The following is a 19449-nucleotide window of genomic DNA, read 5'->3' as shown; positions in this document are numbered from 1 at the left end:
TTAAATGGTTATATAGATGAAGAAGTTTATGTCCATCAACCTCCTGGTTTTGAAGACTCTATGTCTCCGAATCATGTTTTTAAACTAAAGAAATCATTATATGGATTGAAGCAAGCTCCCAGAGCTTGGTATGAACGCTTAAGTTCTTTCCTTCTAGATAATGGTTTCACTAGAGGAAAAGTGGACACTACTCTCTTTTGTAAAACCTTTGAAAAGGATATTTTAATCTGTCAAATATATGTAGATGATATTATTTTTGGAACATCTAATGCTACACTTGGAAAGGAGTTTGCTAAGTCTATGCAGGCTGAGTTTGAAATGAGCATGATGGGAGAACTCAAGTATTTCCTTGGAATACAAATAAATCAAACATCAGAAGGAACATATGTTCACCAAACCAAGTATGTGAAGGAACTTCTGAAGAAGTTTAATCTTCTGGACTGCAAAGAAGCCAAAACTCCTATGCATCCAACATGCATCCTAGGTAAGGATGAGGTAAGTAAGAAGGTAGATCAGAAGTTATACAGAGGTATGATTGGATCTCTTCTATATTTGACTGCTTCTAGACCTGACATTCTGTTCAGTGTTTGTTTGTGTGCTAGATTCCAATCAGATCCTAGAGAATCTCATTTAACTGCTGTTAAGAGAATTCTAAGGTATCTGAAAGGTACTACTAATGTTGGTTTAGTTTACAGAAAATCTAAAGAATACAACTTAGTAGGATTCTGCGATGCTGATTATGCTGGAGACAGAATTGAAAGAAAAAGTACTTCAGGAAGTTGCCAGTTTCTTGGAAGTCATTTGATCTCTTGGTATAGCAAGAAGCAAGCAACTATTGCTCTATCAACAACAGAAGCAGAATATGTCGCTGCTGCTGGTTGTAGTACACAAATGCTCTGGATGAAGAGTCAGTTAGAAGATTATCAGATATTTGAGAGTAACATTCCTATATTCTGTGATAATACTTCTGCTATATGTTTATCTAAGAATCCTATTCTTCATTCAAAAGCTAAACATATTGAGATTAAACATCATTTCATAAGGGACTATGTTCAGAAGGGTGTTATTTCTTTAAACTTTGTGGATACAGACCATCAATGGGCTGATATCTTTACAAAACCCCTGGCTGAAGATAGGTTTAAATTCATTCTGAAGAACATCAGTATGGATCTATGCCCAGAATGAGAAGATGAGAAGTTCTTATGTATGAGTAACTTCTGAAATGAACATGGATTATTTTTTTTATCAGAAGTTCTGATTAAAATCTTTTAGAAATTATGATTCGGTTATTACTAACGTTTCATTGTCTAAGTTGATTCAGAACCTCTTTTAAAGCAAAACAGCTGTTACGTTTTATCTCGGGATGGTAAACCTGTCGTTACTATTCATGGATAAACGCGCGTGCAGTTGAAGGGACACCAACCATAGGTAACTGTGCTAGTCACCTCATTTGTCTTTATTATCTCTCCTCACGTCACGTAACATTAAATGCTAGTCATCATTCATTTCACTTTATTTCTTTTTAAATACTCTTCAATCTCTTCATCTTCACCTGCTGGGAATGCTGTCTCTGGTAAAGATGGTGGAAGATCTACATCAGAACCAAGTCTCCCTGACTCCTCGCCTGAAAGCCCGAGAAGCAGTCAATGAAGTGTTTCACTCCTTCATGGCATGCTGGCACAGACGTTGTCTTAGCTAGGGTCCTAGGATTTGGTCTTTGTAGTTTTCTTTTCCTTGTTGCTTCTGCTTGTTAATCATAGGAACTTCTTGTAATCCTTGTTTGGTTATCAATGAAAAAGTTTCTTTGATTTACATTCCAGTGAATCTATTTGTCGTATTATGCATCTGAATTTTTTTTTAAATATTCTTTTTGATGTTATGACAAAAAGGGGGAGAAGATAAATGATAAATGATTTGATTAAATCTATCAGTTGCTGGGTAAAGAGGCTCCCACACATTCACTAACAAGAACTGCAAGTTCTATATGGTTTAAGTGTTTTGCAGGTACAGAGAAGTAAAGTGAATCTTCAGAAGCAAACACTAGAAGCAAAACCATAAGAAGCGTTATTCTGTAAAAGGAATAAGCTCTTGGAAACTGAAGCAAGCTGAGTGCTGTCAAGCTTCAGGAATCAGAAGCAAGAAAGAAGAATGAATCAGAAGCACTGATAATAGAATTTGAATATCATTGTCTATCCTGTTCTGACAAAATTCTATTTGCTCTGATACATATAATGTTATGGCTCTGATACATTATTTGCTCTGATACACGTTTTTAGCCTAAATGCTCTGATACATTTGGCTCTGATACATATAATGTGTTCAAACATACATTTTATGTTCTAACTCGTTCATGCTGACTTTTGTCGTTTAGTTTTTGTTCTGTAACATTTCAGGATGTAGAGATGCTCTGATGATGCTCTGGTACATTCAACAATGTTCTGATACAAATCTAGCATGAAGTGATGTTGGTAGACATTCAAAGTTCTGAAGCTATCCGAGGGAAGCAGAAATCAGAAGATGTGAATGTTCTAGAAGATCCAGAAAACTCAAGTTCTGAAGCTGTCCTGAATGGAAGCAGAAATCAGAAGCTGTGAATGTTCTGAAGATCAAAGAAATTCAAGTTCTGAAGCTGTCCACGATGGAAGCAGGAATCAGAAGCTGTGAGTGTTCTAAGGATCTAAAGAAATTCAAGTTCTGAAGCTGTCCAATGGAAGCAGAAGTCAGAAGCTATGAATTCTCTGAAGGCAGAAGCTTATATGATCGTCTCTACCGAAATAATCAGGGAAGTCTTTTATTAAAGTTCTTCGAGTATTTATTTCAGGGGGAGATTATTTATCTCAGGGGGAGATTGTTAATCTCAGGGGGAGACATATTCATATGCTTATGCTATAGCTGTGTAATTTGTCTTTTGCCGTCTACTCTTTCTGATCGCAAATTCATATCATTTATATATGTTTTTGTCATCATCAAAAAGGGGGAGATTGTTAGAACAAGATTTGTTCTTATCAATTATCTTAGTTTTGATGATAACAATAATATGAATTTTGCTTAAGATAATATGGTACTCTAATCCAATGCAATTTCCCTTTCAGGAAATATATAAAGAGTACGCATAATTCAGCGCTCAGAAGTTGTGTCTCAAATGGTTCAGCATGCAACATCAGAACATGGTCTGGCAAGACATCAGAAGATGGTCGAAGCAGAATCAGAACATGGGTCTATGGAAGCATCAGAAGAACATGAGATCAGAAGCACTGAAGATCAGAAGATGGTATCACGCAACAGAAGCACTTCAAGGTCAGAAGATCAGAAGATGCTATGCACCAAGCTGTTTGACTCTGATGATATTCAAACGTTATATTCACAAACATCAGATCAGAAGGAAGTACAGGTGGCAGACTACGCTGACTGACAAAAGGAACGTTAAAGCTACTAAAGGCAACGTCAGTAGACACAGCGTGAACAAGGCTCGAGGTAGTTGACAAAAGCGTATAACATTAAATGCAATGCTGTACGGAACACGCAAAGCATTAAATGCACTCAACGGTCATCTTCTCAACGCCTATAAATATGAAGTTCTGATGAGAAGCAAGGTTAACGATTCTGCACCAAAACAACTTATATCAAACTTGCTGAAACTCTGTTCAAATCTAAACTCAGAATCTTAATCTTCATCAAAGCTCACTACATTGCTGTTGTAATATCTTAGTGAGATTAAGCTTAAACGATAAGAGAAATATCACAGTTTGTGATTATAGCTTTTAAGAAGCATTTGTAAACTCTTGAATAGATTACATTAAGTTGTAAGGAACTAGAGTGATCGTGTGATCAGTATACTCTAGGAAGTCTTGGCAGTTGGCTGAGCAGTTTGTAACTAGAGTGATCAGGTTGATCAGTAGACTCTAGAAAAGTCTTAGAGGGTATCTAAGCAGTGTTCCTGGAGTGATCAAGTTGTGATCTGTAGACTCTGGAAGACTTAGTCGTGGACTAAGTGGAAAACCATTGTAATCCGTGCGATTAGTGGATTAAATCCTCAGGTTGAGGTAAATCATCTCTGCGGGGGTGGACTGGAGTAGCTTCGTTAACAGCGAACCAGGATAAAAATAATTGTGCAATTTATTTTTATCGTCCAAGATTTAAAGTAACACTTATTCAATCCCCCCCTTTCTAAGTGTTTTTCTATCCTTCATCCTCCGCCTCGTGGTATGATACTGCCACCTCCGGTACCTCCTCCTCTTGCTGGCGGGAAGAAGATACCCGAGCCAGACGACTCCTCGAACCAGATGTGGAGGTACCCTCGTCCATCTCCACGGGAACTCGCACACGTCGTCCCCGGCCCTGCCCCCGTCCCCGTGTCGACGCCAGTTGCGCCGCCCGCTCGCGTCTAGCCGACGCAGTCTGGGTCTCTCTACCCTGTCTGATGCGTGCTACGTTGTCTGACATGTTCCTGAAAACAATTGAAATCGATTAACATGCGAGACAACATAAAGAACTAAAAAAAATTGCACTTCTGATACAATTCGGAAGTTCATCTCCGAAACTGGGAATGAAGGTGTTTTCGGAAATGAACTTCCGAAACACCCTTGCGCAGAAGTTTTTTGCAACTTCCATGGCAGACCCCAAAATCAAACTTTTTTGCTATTCTAAACAAGTTCTAAACATCCTAAATATCAGTACAAACCTAACCTAATACATTTTTTGCTATTTGTAAACACCCTAATATAAATTTTAATCATAGATCTTAAAATCAAAATGCTTACCGATTGAATAGATTGAAAAGCTTTTGAATGTAGTAGAGCAACTAGATGTGGAATATAATGTAGCCTTGGAAGTGGTTTGCAGAAAAAACTCTTTGGGGTTGAGTTTGGAAGAAGATTAGGGTAAATGAATTGGGGGAGGGGGCTGTTTTGCTTAATCTGCAAAACGCGCAGTATTTCGGAAATGAACTTCCGAAATACTGTTTTCGGAAATGAACTTCCGAAATAAGACAATTTTTTCAAAAAAAAAAAAAAGGCGCTTTCGGAGATGCATCTCCGAAAACACCTTTTTCTTGCATTTCGGAGATGCATTTCCGAAGTCAGGGGTAGTTTGGATTTTTCACCAGAGGTGGGCTAGAAGGTTGAGAGGTCTATAAAGAAATTTTCTTGATCTAAGTCAAACCTTCTGCTTATCATAACTTTTATAATTTTCAAAAACTGTTTTAAAAGATCATTTTTAAATTAAAAGATTTATTCATCCCCTCTAGATAAATTACCGTCGTCTAACAAGGGAACTCGGACCTAAGAGAATATACCATCTCTAATTGGTAACATGACAAAACATTAAGTGATGACACTTATATCCCATCATGGTTTGAAGGGCCAAAAGTATACATATATTGGTTAATGATTTGGAGATTCTCAAATATTCAGTAAATCTTAGCAATGTATCATGACTGACGACATGAATGGTTAATAATACGTGTAGTGTACCCTTTTTTTGTAGATAAGTGGGGGATGATGTGGTGTTTTATTTAAGTAATAGGATCTAGCATATAAAGCTTTTTTGGTCACCTTATTTCACTTTTTGGTTATATATACACTCTTCCCATTTTCATTGGTGCATTATGAAATTAAGTGCTTGTGATTGCCTCTCCATTCAAAGGAAATCTTGAATTCCAATTCTAAGTTCTGGCTTCTTGTAACCAAACCAATGAAAGAGACTAATGCTCTAGGAGATTTCTTCAAGGGTAATAGTAAGAATATATAAAAATTTGTATTGTCATAAAAATAGTTAAAATATACTATATGTTTAGATAAATCTAGTATACTATATACTTTATTAAAGCTTGATCCTTAAGAATACCATTCAACTGTAAATTGGTTTGGTAAGCACTTATTTTATTTCTTGTATACTACATACTTTAAAGCTAACAGAAGTAAGAATTCTGCAGGAAACACAATTTCTGTGAAAAAGTATGCACTTTCGTCTGAAGAACAGAACAAGCTTATTTCTGCGATACATAAAACTCTAAATGATCACAACCATGTTATTGAGGATGACAAGCTACAGTTAGTAATAAACACAATCATGAAACATGTCTTGACTGTTGGTTCTGCCATAACATGTGAAAGCAATCAATGGTGGATTGGAGGCTTTCGTCCTTCTCAAATTCTTCAGGTAATTTACTAATAGAATTAGTTAGAAACAAACTGTTTTATAGATTCAAGATTGTTCTCCCTTATAGATACATGTTTATGTTTTATCTTATAAAGTGTGAGACTTTTAACGCTCTAGCTCAGGACCGACATCTAGAGCATGATCCGAGCGGCTCGATAGCGTTGATCAGTTAGCAGGTGATCCAATAGATAATAAATAGACTCTCATATCATCTTAGATTTTTAGTTTATAACAAAGTCTAACAAAACCAGTTTGTAAAGGGAACACTGCCTCCACTCATAAACACATGTGCATACTTTATATGTACTATATGTGCTTCTTTATATGTATTATATGTGCTTTAATTTGGATATATATACAGGTTATTCTGCCTCAACTTCAACATATGTACACCCAGCAACAACTTAGTGATATTTATAATCTTGGACAATCATGCCAACAAGCAGAATATGCTCTTGCACAAGGCATGGTAAAACTCAAGCAAAATCTTGATGAAACAACAACAGCAGATGGCAAAGGGTTTCAATTGATGTATGTACCTCAACAACTAAGCTTCTTTAAACAGGCTGATAATCTTCGCCAAGAATTCTTGCATCAATTTTGTCGTCTCGTTACAATTTCTCAGCAAGCTGAATTTGTAGTTGCTCTCAAGGAACATCTGCATAATCCGCAGCCTCGGAGCTCACTTTGAGGATTCTCGAGAGCCAAGAGAAGTGAAACGAAACTATATAAATAAAATAAACTTAGTTTGCATCCAATTAATTTGGTATCAATGTGTTGCATCTAATTAATTTGGTATCCATGAAACAGAATTGTATTATGAAAATACTCTGGAGAGTGTCTTGCTTATTCATGTTTGTAATTCATGCCCATATTGAGGTTTAGTCTATATTTGTTTTTATGGTGAAATTTCAATGAACACGCATTCAATAGTCAGTGGGTTTGTTTTTCAACTTTTTTAACTACTTAAAATTTGAACTGAAATTGCAAAATTCAAATTCTGAATTTAGAATAACTAAAACTTCTCTCTATTGGAAGTTGGAACTAGGCATGGCAGTTTAACTCGCACCCGCATGAGCCCGTCTGAACCCGCACCCATCAATATCTATAGATAGTCAGTAAAGTTGCTGGTGGCATAAACTGGAAGTACATAGGCCGAGGAAATGACAGGGGAAACAAATAGGCCCCAAACAGCTCAATTTTAGTATAACTATTTCAACAAAAAATACTCATAATGCCTTAAAACTTCAAATTCTTATAGATGGTTCTACATTTTTATGGAACCAGCAAAAGGGTTATGCATAGAAAAGCAAAATAAAAAAAACGACAAACAGAATGAAATAACCCCTCACAACTGAAAATGCAGTTTGTGTGCCATACAAATATGCATAGGAGTAAATAAAACTGTCCTAGTATAACTAACTAATCACCAAATTGTGTCAAAGGAGTGTTTTGTTACTTGTTAGCATTCTTCATAAGGGGAATTAAAGAGGAACCTTGGGATGTGTAGGATAAAAATAAAAGATGATACAGCTAAGAATATATGAATTCTGCAAACAATCACTTCTCAGTCGAACACATTTGAGAGACCAATTTGATAACTTCCCACATAGGCGCGTCATTCTGCAGGGAAAAGTAATTTTCAAGTTACAATTAGCTACTCAATCATCTCTTACCCAGTATTTCACTTCAATTTAACAAATTGTTTTATGAATTAGTTTAGTTTAATATGATGTAATTCTTCAATATTGCAGACACACTGATAAAAGTCAATAGTAATAGGATTGCTCTTTACAAAAATTGTAAGAAACATGGATCCAAGGATATGTTCAACTTACCACTAAAACAACATCAAAAGCTTCTTTGTAGATGCTAAGTGAGTTTTCAACGCTGTGGTTCCTACAACAACTCAAAAAGCAGTAGGGATCAGGTCATATTCATAATGTTTTATTGAGCTCAAATTTACGTATTATCCCAGCAATTAACTCTGAGTATAGCAGATATTTTACTTACAAAAATCCCACGGAAATTCGAGTATCGTAATTTAAACCATCGGACATTCCTAAGTCTCCAGTGTGATCACCAAGGAGGAGAACATTGGTTCTCTTCTTGAGCAAATCATTGTCATCAGCTGGACCATCGATATCACCAAAGTGTTCGTGAACAGGCGCAGCCATATCAAGAGCATGCTCATTTTTATTTAAGCTGTGAATCAATTTTCCTGTAATTAAAATTTAGAAGAAAAAATTAATAACCGGTTCTTATCAAGATGTCTAAATTCAACTCGAAAAAATGCACTTTATCTCAAATACCCCAATTCCATTCCAACTTATCAACTAACACAGGCATGTGAAATGTTTCTTTTCAGTTCATCCATAAGCTTCAAAGTTCCAAGTTAGGATATATCAAAACACAGCTATATGTGAAGGGCAATATCAAATTACATAACAACAGTTACACATTTATTTAGTTTTTTATGGTCCAAGATTCTTGGAATCAAAGACAATCTGTAATTTTTTTGAGGTTACCGTAGCTGAATACCTCGTTAACTTCTGTGAATGACAGAGGAATTAGCATAAGATAGATTTATTTACACTAAATAGGGTAGGGTTGGGAATATCAGAACAAATCTCCATCTCTACGTAATTCAGAAGGGCAAAAACACCGTAAAGAAGAATAACGTCATAAAAACATTAAAGGTGGAAAACCTTCTGAATGTGAAATGGAAAAACTACATAACCTTGTTCTCTTCCAAGGCAAAGCAACTCTATATGAAAGTAAACAGGTAACCTTCGCATGTTTAAAAAATTTCCACCTAACTCTAAGTGACATTTCATCAATTAACCTCCTTGTTTGTTAAGAAGTTATAACTCATAACAAAAAACATAATAGATCTTGTCATACTTTTTTTCCAGACTCATTCACTAGGGGTTAAACTGGAAACAACTAAATTAACATTGTAATATAAATATGCTTTTCGCTAATAATAGTGATACCTAAGAACAATTATGTAATGCCTCAGCCTCTGAAAGATGTATTTAGACATGAACATCAATATGAAAAGCAAACAAATACAAATAAAAAATGTTAGTGGCATAGAATCACCTTTGAAAGATACAAGTTGACCATCATCATTAAAAACCATCCTGTTGGATACTATCTTCACATTTTTGAAGGATCTCTTAAGCTTCTGTCTTAGAACCTGTTATTATTAGAAAAAAGTGACAAATAGAGATTGAGAGGCACACTTAATAACAGACAAGAAAGTGAAGAGAAAACGCCCAGTAACCTTGCTAACATAAAACAAAATTAACTTTTCAGACCTCTTCAATGATATCGGCAAGCCCTGCAGAGAATATTAATACAGGAATGTCTTGTTCCTGAAAATAACAAAACGGAAAATGGGATCCAATATCAGAAGCAATAGAATCTTCACATACATATGTATATTAGATTTCATAAACTCGCTTGATATAAGATGAACATATCAAGATATAAGAACTCAGAAATATACCTCCAAATATTCAAAAAGCTCAGAAACACCTTCCCTAAAAGCTATATTAGCATTAGCAACTGATTGTTTTATTGATTCATATGTAAGTCCTCCCTCCATAAGAAGACCGTGCGTTTTTCCCCACCTAATAATAAATCAAATTTCAAGTTTCAGCAGCAAACATTAATGTCAATATCGAATATGACTATACCACCAGGGTCTAGCGCTAATCGTTTTGGTGTTATGTGTGTGTGTGAGTATTATAAATTCTGGTCTAGGATACTGAGTTCGATTTCTACTCATTAAAACTGAGGGACATACCACTCTTCCATGAGTTTCCTTTTCTCTTTAAGTCCAAGAGTAGGAGAAAATTCTAATGGATGGTAATGTTCATATAACTGTTGTCTTTTAGCATTATATTCTGGATTATCCTGCTGCAAAAGGCCATGACTAGCTACAAATGATATGATTAGGTTAATATAATACATAGCAAATTTCCTAGTTTTGGACATGTAAGGAGAAGAAAAGGGGGAATATATATACTTTGGCCACGAGTTCCATTAACCCAAAACTTTGTCAATGTGGCATCAAAATCAGCAATCACCTACAAACATGAAAATACAAGTGTGTCCCAATTTTGTGTTATGCAACTAAAATGAGAGTATAATAATAGAACTATGGAGTGTATGAAATAGAAAATGTGACAAATTTGGTTGCATGAAACGCAATTATGAATGAAAAGGGGGTAAAAAACCTGAAGCTTTTGAGGACCGGCGGAGCGAATAGCGGCAATTTTAGAGTGGAGCAAAACAGGATCAGCCACGGTCGATTCCGAACTCGATTTGACAGCCTCCATTTTCCCAGAAGAAAAAGTAGAAAACGAGACCCTTTAGAGAAAAAGACAAGATTAATCAACAATGAGACATGCAAGGGAAGGAGGAGGGAGTATAAAAGAGAAGAGGGATGAAGAGAATGAACCTTGGTGTGTAATGGAGAAAATTGGGGGTGAGGATGGATTGGAAATGGAGGCGTAAACTCATTTGAGTGTAAGAAAAGAAGTGGTTACATTATAGTAGTAGAATGAATGAAGTGGTGTTACCATAAAAAATAGGAACCGGATTCGTGCACCTCATCCTCTGCATGAAGTAAATGTATGGATCTTACCTATCCCCAAATTAGACGTGTTAATCATTCATTACGTCTTTGCCCGCTACACATCTCACATTTAATTGGGTCTTTTTTTTCTTTTTCTTATCAAATACTCCCTCCGAGATCATGTATAAAAAAATTTATAAAAAAAATTCAATGAATTTAATTTTTACACTCATTCAAATTTTATCCTTATTTTTTTATAGTGCACATTGTCATTATGTCTCGATTTTATTTTTGACTGAAGTGAAAATTTAATATAATATTTAATAAAATAAAACATTTTAACAAATTTAAATTATTTTTAACTTTAGATATAGTTTAATTTATTTTTAAATTAATTTTAAATTATTTTCTTTAGATTGTTTCATTTTTTAAAAATACAAATGGCGAGAAAAACTTAATAAATTTTGTAGAAAGACTATGTCAATATAGAAGGTAGATTGGGATGATATTGTAATGAGAGGAAGAAGAGTTCTCTTTGTGAGAGTGAAGATTTTTTTTAACATAAGACTTCTTTTTGTAATATAATAATTGTTATTGAAATTATATTGATGCTGAATCTTTTAAAATTTGATGAATATCTTTTATCTTTAATATATTAAATATATAGTATATTTACTTATTTAAAAAAAATATGGAAAAATTAAAATGACATGTTCTATAGTATATAAATATTGTTGGAATAGACCAATCGTTAGTTGATCCAGTGGTGATTGGCGCTGGACTTGGTAGGGAGAACCACGGTTCGATCCCCCGCAACTGCGATCGGGAGGGGGATGGAACCACTTGATGCCAGAACTCGCCCCCGAACCGGACTAAACCGGTAGTATAAAAGCCAAAAAAAAAAAATATTGTTGGAATACCAACATTTTTTAATTTGACCTGTTTTTCAATTTCTTTTTTATCATTTCCAAAACAACATATTGTTTTATCTAATCCGTCTGCAAATTACTTTTCTTAATGTCTTTTTATTATATTGCAATATAATGTTTCAATAAATGACCATCTTTACTGCATCCATACTTTTCTCTTTTATAAACTTCACTCTTACTACTCAATTTTTAAATTTAAAATTTAAATATCAAATTTCAAACTTCTCTTATACACTTCTTATAACACTCTTTTTCTTTATAAAAGTAAAGTTCTCTCTTAATTTATTTCCAATTTTTTCTCTTAATTTCTTCCATTCACTTTTTCATGCATAATTTTTATTTCTTTCTCTTCTCTCTCATTTTTATATTTCACTCTACTTTCTCTAATAGTTATATTCATTTGAAAAATAAAATTAAAAATTATTCTTCTTTTCTCCTGGAACATACATTTTTCATGATATGTCTGATAATGATAATCAAAGTTGATTTTTCCACTTTATATCATCTGTAAAAGAGTTTACTAACAGCAAAACTATGGTGGATGAAAAAGTGGTATTGTAGTATTGATACACTCATGCAAAAGATTTTAGTAAAATTACTCTTTTGGGTGTCATATTTTTTTATTATATTTATTATATTTTTTATTGAATGAAATGTATTTTGGGTGTCATATTTTTTATTATATTTATTTATTTTGGTCTATTTTGTTTCAAATTTGCAAATTCATCCAGAATTTATGATATAAATACAAGTTATTAAATAAGAATTCATTTTGTTAATTTTTGTGTGTAAATTTTACAACTACATGAAATAAATGGAAGTGAGTTATTGATTCAAATACGAAAGAAATGAGCTAATTGATAAAATGTATAGTTGATCCAAATATTTTAATAAACAGTATTATTTTTATAAATGAATTTTTTTTATTGTTGATACAAATATTTTTATAAATGGAAAAAATTATATTATTGATACAAATATTTTTATAAATGGAAAAAATTATATTATTGATACAAATATTTTTATAAATGAGAAAAAAATCTACCGTTGATATAAATATTTTCATAAATATAAATAAATATATTGTTGATACAATTTTTTTTATAAACAACAATTTTTTATATACGAGAAAGAGTTTACCGTTGATCCAATTTTTTTTTATAAATGGTACCAAATTATAGTATACGAAAAAAATCTATTATTGATCTAAATATTTTTATATACGAAAATTTACTATTGATTAAGATATTTTTGTAAGTGATACCTAAACATAAATAATATTTGTATATGGGAAAAAAATCTATTATTGATCTAAATATTTTTATATACGAAAGATAATATTTATGATCCAAAAACAATATACTTGCAAGAACATGAAGTTATTGATCAAAATATTGATTATTAACGGGACATGAAATTACTGATCAAAATATTGATTATTACGGGATATGAAATTACTGATCAAAATATTTTTTTAAGGTACACAGGGACATGAAGTTATTGATCAAACTAATATTTGTACACGAGAACATGAAGTTATAAATCAAAATATTGATTATTAACGGGACATGAAGTTACTGATCAAAATATTTTTTTATCAATTATACATTCAATTATTATTTTTCCATGGGTAACTAGATATTTTTCTATTAAAAAATATATATCTGAAACAAATGCGCGTCCCGTACCAGAACCCGTGCGAACGCACGGGTTTGTTACTAGTTTGAGTGTAAGAAAAGAAGTGGTTACATTATAGTAGTAGAATGAATGAAGTGGTGTTACCATAAAAAATAGGAACCGGATTCGTGCACCTCATCCTCTGCATGAAGTAAATGTATGGATCTTACCTATCCCCAAATTAGACGTGTTAATCATTCATTACGTCTTTGCCCGCTACACATCTCACATTTAATTGGGTCTTTTTTTTCTTTTTCTTATCAAATACTCCCTCCGAGATCATGTATAAAAAAATTTATAAAAAAAATTCAATGAATTTAATTTTTACACTCATTCAAATTTTATCCTTATTTTTTTATAGTGCACATTGTCATTATGTCTCGATTTTATTTTTGACTGAAGTGAAAATTTAATATAATATTTATAGTAGTGGTTGTTCCTATTATTTCTTAGTCATGGACAACATAGGAACTCGAATAATGTATTTGTAGATATATCTTGTGGGGATGCTATAAGTGTCGCTTCCTTGCGCACTTGGGTGGTTGATCCTGCGATACTAGATGTGGTTCCTTTAGCAATGAGACACCATCTCATAGATTTTATAGAGATTAGTGACAGTTTTGACGTTGTAGGAGTTTTCAAGGTAATGTTAATGGGTTTGAAAGTCCCTAGGATGAAGAGGAGATCGAGGTGAATGTAGAGGGAGATGGGGCAACAAGCTCGTTTAGGATCGACATTAGATAGGTCGGTCATGGTTTGACTTTCCCTGAAATACTTAAAGTAGATTTGGAGACAGTAAGGGAATATTAGGGTGATCGAAGAGCCCGCTCTTACATTAAGGCTTGTAGGCATTCGAACAGTCGATAACCTAGTGAAGATGAGGTTAGGTGGTACCGTAAGTATCGATCACTTTCCATAACTCAGAGTTGTGATTTTTTGGCTTGTTGACAGTGAGAATTAGATGGTTCAGAGGCGATAACATGACTTCGAGCTTCATGTTGATGTAGATCAGTACCCATGGGAGTAAAGGGATATCGTGGAGATGACTTTTATCTTCAATGAGGCACGTCAGATGTAAAATTCTCATTGGAATGTGGGTTTGTCTTCTGATTGGTCGGTCTCTATAATAAAACTTAATAAAATATTGTGCAGCCTTTCTAATGAATGTTTGTTACCATTACATGGGTGTTAGTTCGTGGTCGGAAAATTATAGCAAGTGCACTATTTTCTCGATGTAGTAATAATTGGGGTTATCCCCAGTGTCGATCTCTTGAGGACTGCGCAGAAACTTAAGTGTTTTAACAAATTCAATTGAACAAAAACTCCTTGGTTTGTTTCAATGTTGTTTGCAAAATTATAAAATATGAATTAAAAAAATAACAACTAAATAAACTTGTATTAGACAAATAAGAAAGTAATGCTAGGGGATTGTGTATGAAATTCCTTATAATAACAATACTCTTAAAATTAGTCAGATCATCACTAATTCATATCATCACCAAATTTTGAGTGAGACTTTCCAAAATTCCATTAAAGAAAATCATTTAATATTTCTTTTATACCCAAATTCCTTCGTGGTATAATAAGAATACTAATCTCTTTGTTTCAACAGAAAACTTACGGTTACAAATCTATATCTCAATTCCTTGATTATACAGATTTATATTTTTATACAAAAGCATTAACCTTGGTTTTCCAACCTAACATTAACCATAAATCAAAACCTTATTTTCCAATAATGGTTTGCATTAAGAACACTATATAAAAAGATGATAGTGAAAAGTCATGAAATTACTAATAAAATAAGCAAATTGTCATTACAATAGGAAATCAGGGACACCCCCTAGCATTGGGGGGTTTAACCTCTCATGTTCATGAAATTAAAAACAAACATAGTGAAAGAGAAAATCATTACAATAGAATTAGGATGACTTTGATCTTCAATAGCTTCCGCGGTTGAGAGATCTCCGTTTTCCCAACAATTGCATGTATCTGCTCTTCTCCCAAATTGTACGTGAAAAATCAAAATTCAATTCCAAAAAGATGCCCTCTTCCCATGAAAAATAGGTTTAAGTAGTGATACTATGTTTCCATCTGGTGCAGAATGACAAAATTGCCCTTAATGAGTCCAAAGTGAAAAATCAGCAAAAAGCTCCAATGACTCACGTCCACGCTGACACGGCCGTGTCAAATGACACGGGCTGCCCGTGTCAGCTTCTGCCCATGTACTCTTCTTCAGCTTCTGGCCGTGTCAAATGACACTGGCCGTGTCAAATGACACTGGTTGCCCGTGTCAGCTTCTGCCCATGCCATTCTTCTTTAGCTCCTGCCCATGTCAAATGACACTGGTCGCGTCAAATGACACTGGCCGCGTCAAACGACACTGGCTGTCCACGTTTTCTTCCGCTCTTGTTCTAATTCTTTTTGAAACTTTCCTATTTCCTGAAATCAATAAACACTACCAAAACAAGTCTTAAAAGCATCTAATTAGCAATAAAAATAAACAAGAACTCATTTGCAAAATGTGAAGAAAATTAAATAAAGCGATTGAAAACTAAACCATGATGTTACCGGAATGAGCGATTTCTTACCAAATAATCGATGGAAAGTAAGTAAAATTGGTGACCGATCAGTTCGCTAGAATGATATTTAGACTTCCTTTCAATGAGTTTGAGGTGGGGGTCATGAATCATTTAAGAATTTCCCCTTCACAAATACATCTGGTGAGTTGGGCTTATGTATGTTTGGTGGAATATGGATGTAAAATGGTCTATAAGAGGGAGGGAGTTAAATATAGTGTTCCCCTAAAACCATTTTCAAACATAAAACTTTGAAATCAAATGTTTATAAGCAGAAGTGTGACAGTGGAATAGTTACAAAATTGCATTTGAATTGATTTCATAGTTTATTCAGACTATCAGAGAATACAATGAATGTGATAAATAAAGATGCTCAAATGAGTAGTGCATCAATTAACAAATTCAATTTACACACAATGTCTAAATTGAATATTATAAATCGAACAAAAAATCTAACATTAATTGTATATACAATTATAATCATTAGAAATACTATTTGGATGACTAAATCTATCACAGGCCTACGCTTATACATAAATCACTATGACTTTATTTGAGAGTTTTTAGGGGAATGGGGGGGGGGGGGGGGGGGGGGGCTTTGAAAAAAGGAAAGAATTGAATGTAAATAATAGAAAGATTTAGGTGGGGAGGGTTTTGGGGGATATATTTTTATTCACAAAACAAAATCCCCCTAATTTGGGGGAACTAAAAATTTATATTGGAGGAGAGTTTTGGAGAGCTTAGACAAATTGTTCAAATATAATTAGGTTGTTATATGATTCCAATAATTAAAAAAAATGTTAATGATAAACAATAGTTTATCATTTCATTCAAAATCTTTTTTTCAAAAAATGTTAAAGATTGCTCTATTTTTTTTAAAAAAAAATTGTTTTTCAAAGTCTTCTCTTCCTCTTTCCTTCAAACTCCCAAACAAAACCTATAAGCTGTTAAAATCTATCCACATGCAATTCTAGAATTTAAAATAGATGAGGAAAGAAAGATTTATGCACCATATTAATATTGGTTCAACATATTTGTCCTTGTTAGCACTTAATTGAGTATCCATTGACAGACCATTGAAAATTTGTTTGGTCTTCCACTATTTTACATATTGTTGGAAGTTATTAGAGAGATAAGTACATAATCAACATATTATGTTATACAACTCAGCATAAATTTCATTGTAAATACTAATCAGTAATTAGCTAATAAGAATTAGTGATTAGTTATCTTCTACCATGTTTAGAATTAGCATTTAAAGGGAGAATAATGGATCTGATTCTCTAGCCAGAATTAGGATTATTGATATATCCTTGTATTCTATAAATACCTTTCAGGTATTACTTACTGATATATCAAAGAAATACAGATTATTTGTTTCTTTATGGTATCAGTTGCTAGAAAAATTCCTTAGGTTTTTTTCTTTTGCTTCCGTTTTATTCATTTTTCCATCCCACATAATATCCGACCACTCGTCTGATACCGAGTCCCTGCATTCGCCTAAACATTCTTCACCTAAAACTGAAATACTTCAATCTTTCAGGACATACCATGAAAACCACCCTGTTCAGATCACAACAATTCGACTGAACGGTCCTAATTATTTTCGGTGGTCACAGTCTGTCCGTTTGTATCTCAGGGGGAGAGGAAAAATTGGCTACATCACTGAAGACAAGAAACAACCAGACAAGGAAGGTAAAAACTATGATAGTTAGGATGCTGAAAATTCCATGGTCATGACATGGTTAGTAAATTCCATGACTGAAGAGATAGGTGCAAACTATCTTTGTTATGCTACTGCAAAAGATCTTTGGGAAAGTGTCTCTCAAATGTATTTCGATTTGGACAACCAATCCCAAATTTATGAATTAACTCTCCAACTTGGAGAAATTCGTCAAGCTGAAGATTCTGTTACCAAATACTTCAATTGTCTCAAGCGTATTTGGCAAGATTTGGATTTGTTCAATGTATATGAGTGGAAGTCACCCAAGGACTGCAAGCACTACAAGAAGATGGTGGATGTTCGTCGTGTCTTCAAGTTTCTTGCAGGTCTAGATATTGATTTTGATGAGGTTCGTGACCGAATTCTTGGCAGGAATCCTATCCCTCAAATTGGTAAACTATTTGCTAAGGTGCGTCGCGAAAACAGTCGCAGGCAGGTGATGCTTGGAAAAAAGGTTGTCATTGTCCCTCCACCAGTCGAAAGATCTGCACTGGTTGTTCCTCAAGTCAATCGCAAACTTTTCCCTAATCCATGAGGTGGTGACAAGAACCATTTAGTTTGCAATTAATGTGGTCTAAATCGTCACACTCGGCAAAACTGTTTCAAACTACATGGTAGGCCAAATAATAAAAAGGCTGGAAGGTTTGGTGACCACCTTACGGTAACGACTAATGAGGCTGACTCGTTCCCATTTACTAAGGAGAAAATTGATCACTTTTTTAAACTTCTAAAGTTCAATTCATCACCTACTGTTCCTGATGAAACTGTGGCACAAACAGGTAAGAATTCTTGGGCATTATCTGTCCAAAACCACTTCTACCCTTGGATAATAGATTCAGGGGCATCTGAACATATGACCAACTGCTCTCATTTATTCAATTCGTATTTCCCTTGTTCCGGGTCTAAAAAAGTAAGGATTGCTGATGGAAGTTATTCTAGTATTGCAGGCAATGGCAGCATATAAATTTCAAACCAAATTACTTTGCAATCTGTTTTACACGTTCCTAAATTTGCTTGTAATCTTCTATCTGCTCATAAATTGTCTAAGGACACTAATTATTCTATCATTTTTCGTTCGTCCACTTGTGTTTTTCAGGACTAGAACTCGGGGAAGATGATTGGAATTGCTAGAGAGATGAATGGATTGTACTACTTTGATGAAACTCTTCTTGGAAAACGCAATGGTTTTTGGTTTAAAAAGTGCAACTTTACCTCCCGTTTCAGAGCAAGTTATGTTATGGCTAGGGGTGGAAATAGGCCAGGCCGGTAACAGGGGCCTACAGGCTGGCCTATAAAGGCTCAGGTCAGGCCACACATTTTTTATAAATAGAAAAGGCCTAGGCTTTTTTATAAGCCTATTTAGTTAAAAAGCCTAGGCCTCAGGCCCAAAAAAAAGCCTTTTAAGTCTATAAGGCCGACCTATTTAAATAAATATGAATAATTTTTTTATCATCATTATGTTATGTTTTGTACTTTGAATTAAAATACATAAATAAAACTTGGTTATCTTAAAGAACTTGTGAAAATAAGATGAAAATACCTAATGAACATTGTTTTCATAAGTTATCTTAAACAAATAATCTCCCAGAACTTATGCTAATAGGTAAATTAAAATAAGTCAATGCAAATAAATTTTTAGTCTCTTGGTATTTTAGTTAGTTAGTCTATTCAAACATTATTTCAGTTAGTATGTCAAAACAAATAGGCTTTTATGTAGGCTAATAGGCTAATCAGGCCTTCGAAAAGGTCAGACTCAGACCTAAAAATAAGCCTACGACAAGCCACAGGCCAGAC

At 33.9% G+C, this 19449-nt stretch overlaps 2 protein-coding genes across 3 annotated transcripts; one reads left to right on the top strand and one right to left on the bottom strand.

Moving 5' to 3' along the window:
* The first annotated feature begins 5577 nt into the window (after positions 1–5577).
* LOC131643861 (transcription factor TGA4-like) lies at positions 5578–7095 on the top strand. Of its 2 annotated transcripts, none has more exons than XM_058914198.1 (3): positions 5578–5728; positions 5933–6159; positions 6521–7095. In XM_058914198.1, exons 1-3 carry the CDS (start codon positions 5692–5694, stop codon positions 6848–6850), a joined length of 594 nt encoding a protein of 197 aa, XP_058770181.1. In that variant the 5' UTR covers positions 5578–5691; the 3' UTR covers positions 6851–7095. The 2 variants fall into 2 exon arrangements, with proteins under 2 accessions (XP_058770181.1, XP_058770180.1); XM_058914197.1 differs by having other exon boundaries at positions 5597–5734.
* Positions 7096–7474: 379 nt separating this feature from the next.
* On the bottom strand, positions 7475–10833 carry LOC131643860 (uncharacterized). Its single transcript, XM_058914196.1, has 10 exons — positions 10631–10833; positions 10407–10539; positions 10196–10256; positions 9974–10106; positions 9674–9797; positions 9483–9539; positions 9265–9361; positions 8173–8380; positions 7998–8058; positions 7475–7782 (listed from the first exon to the last, which is right to left on the bottom strand). Exons 1-10 carry the CDS (start codon positions 10690–10692, stop codon positions 7720–7722), a joined length of 999 nt encoding a protein of 332 aa, XP_058770179.1. The 5' UTR covers positions 10693–10833; the 3' UTR covers positions 7475–7719.
* Between the last annotated feature and the right edge of the window lie 8616 nt (positions 10834–19449).

Source organism: Vicia villosa, linkage group LG1 (genome assembly GCF_029867415.1).
Source record: "Vicia villosa cultivar HV-30 ecotype Madison, WI linkage group LG1, Vvil1.0, whole genome shotgun sequence".
Classification (NCBI taxonomy): Eukaryota; Viridiplantae; Streptophyta; class Magnoliopsida; order Fabales; family Fabaceae; genus Vicia; species Vicia villosa.
Note: the sequence above shows the minus strand (reverse complement) of the source record. Positions and strands in the feature narration are given on the sequence as shown.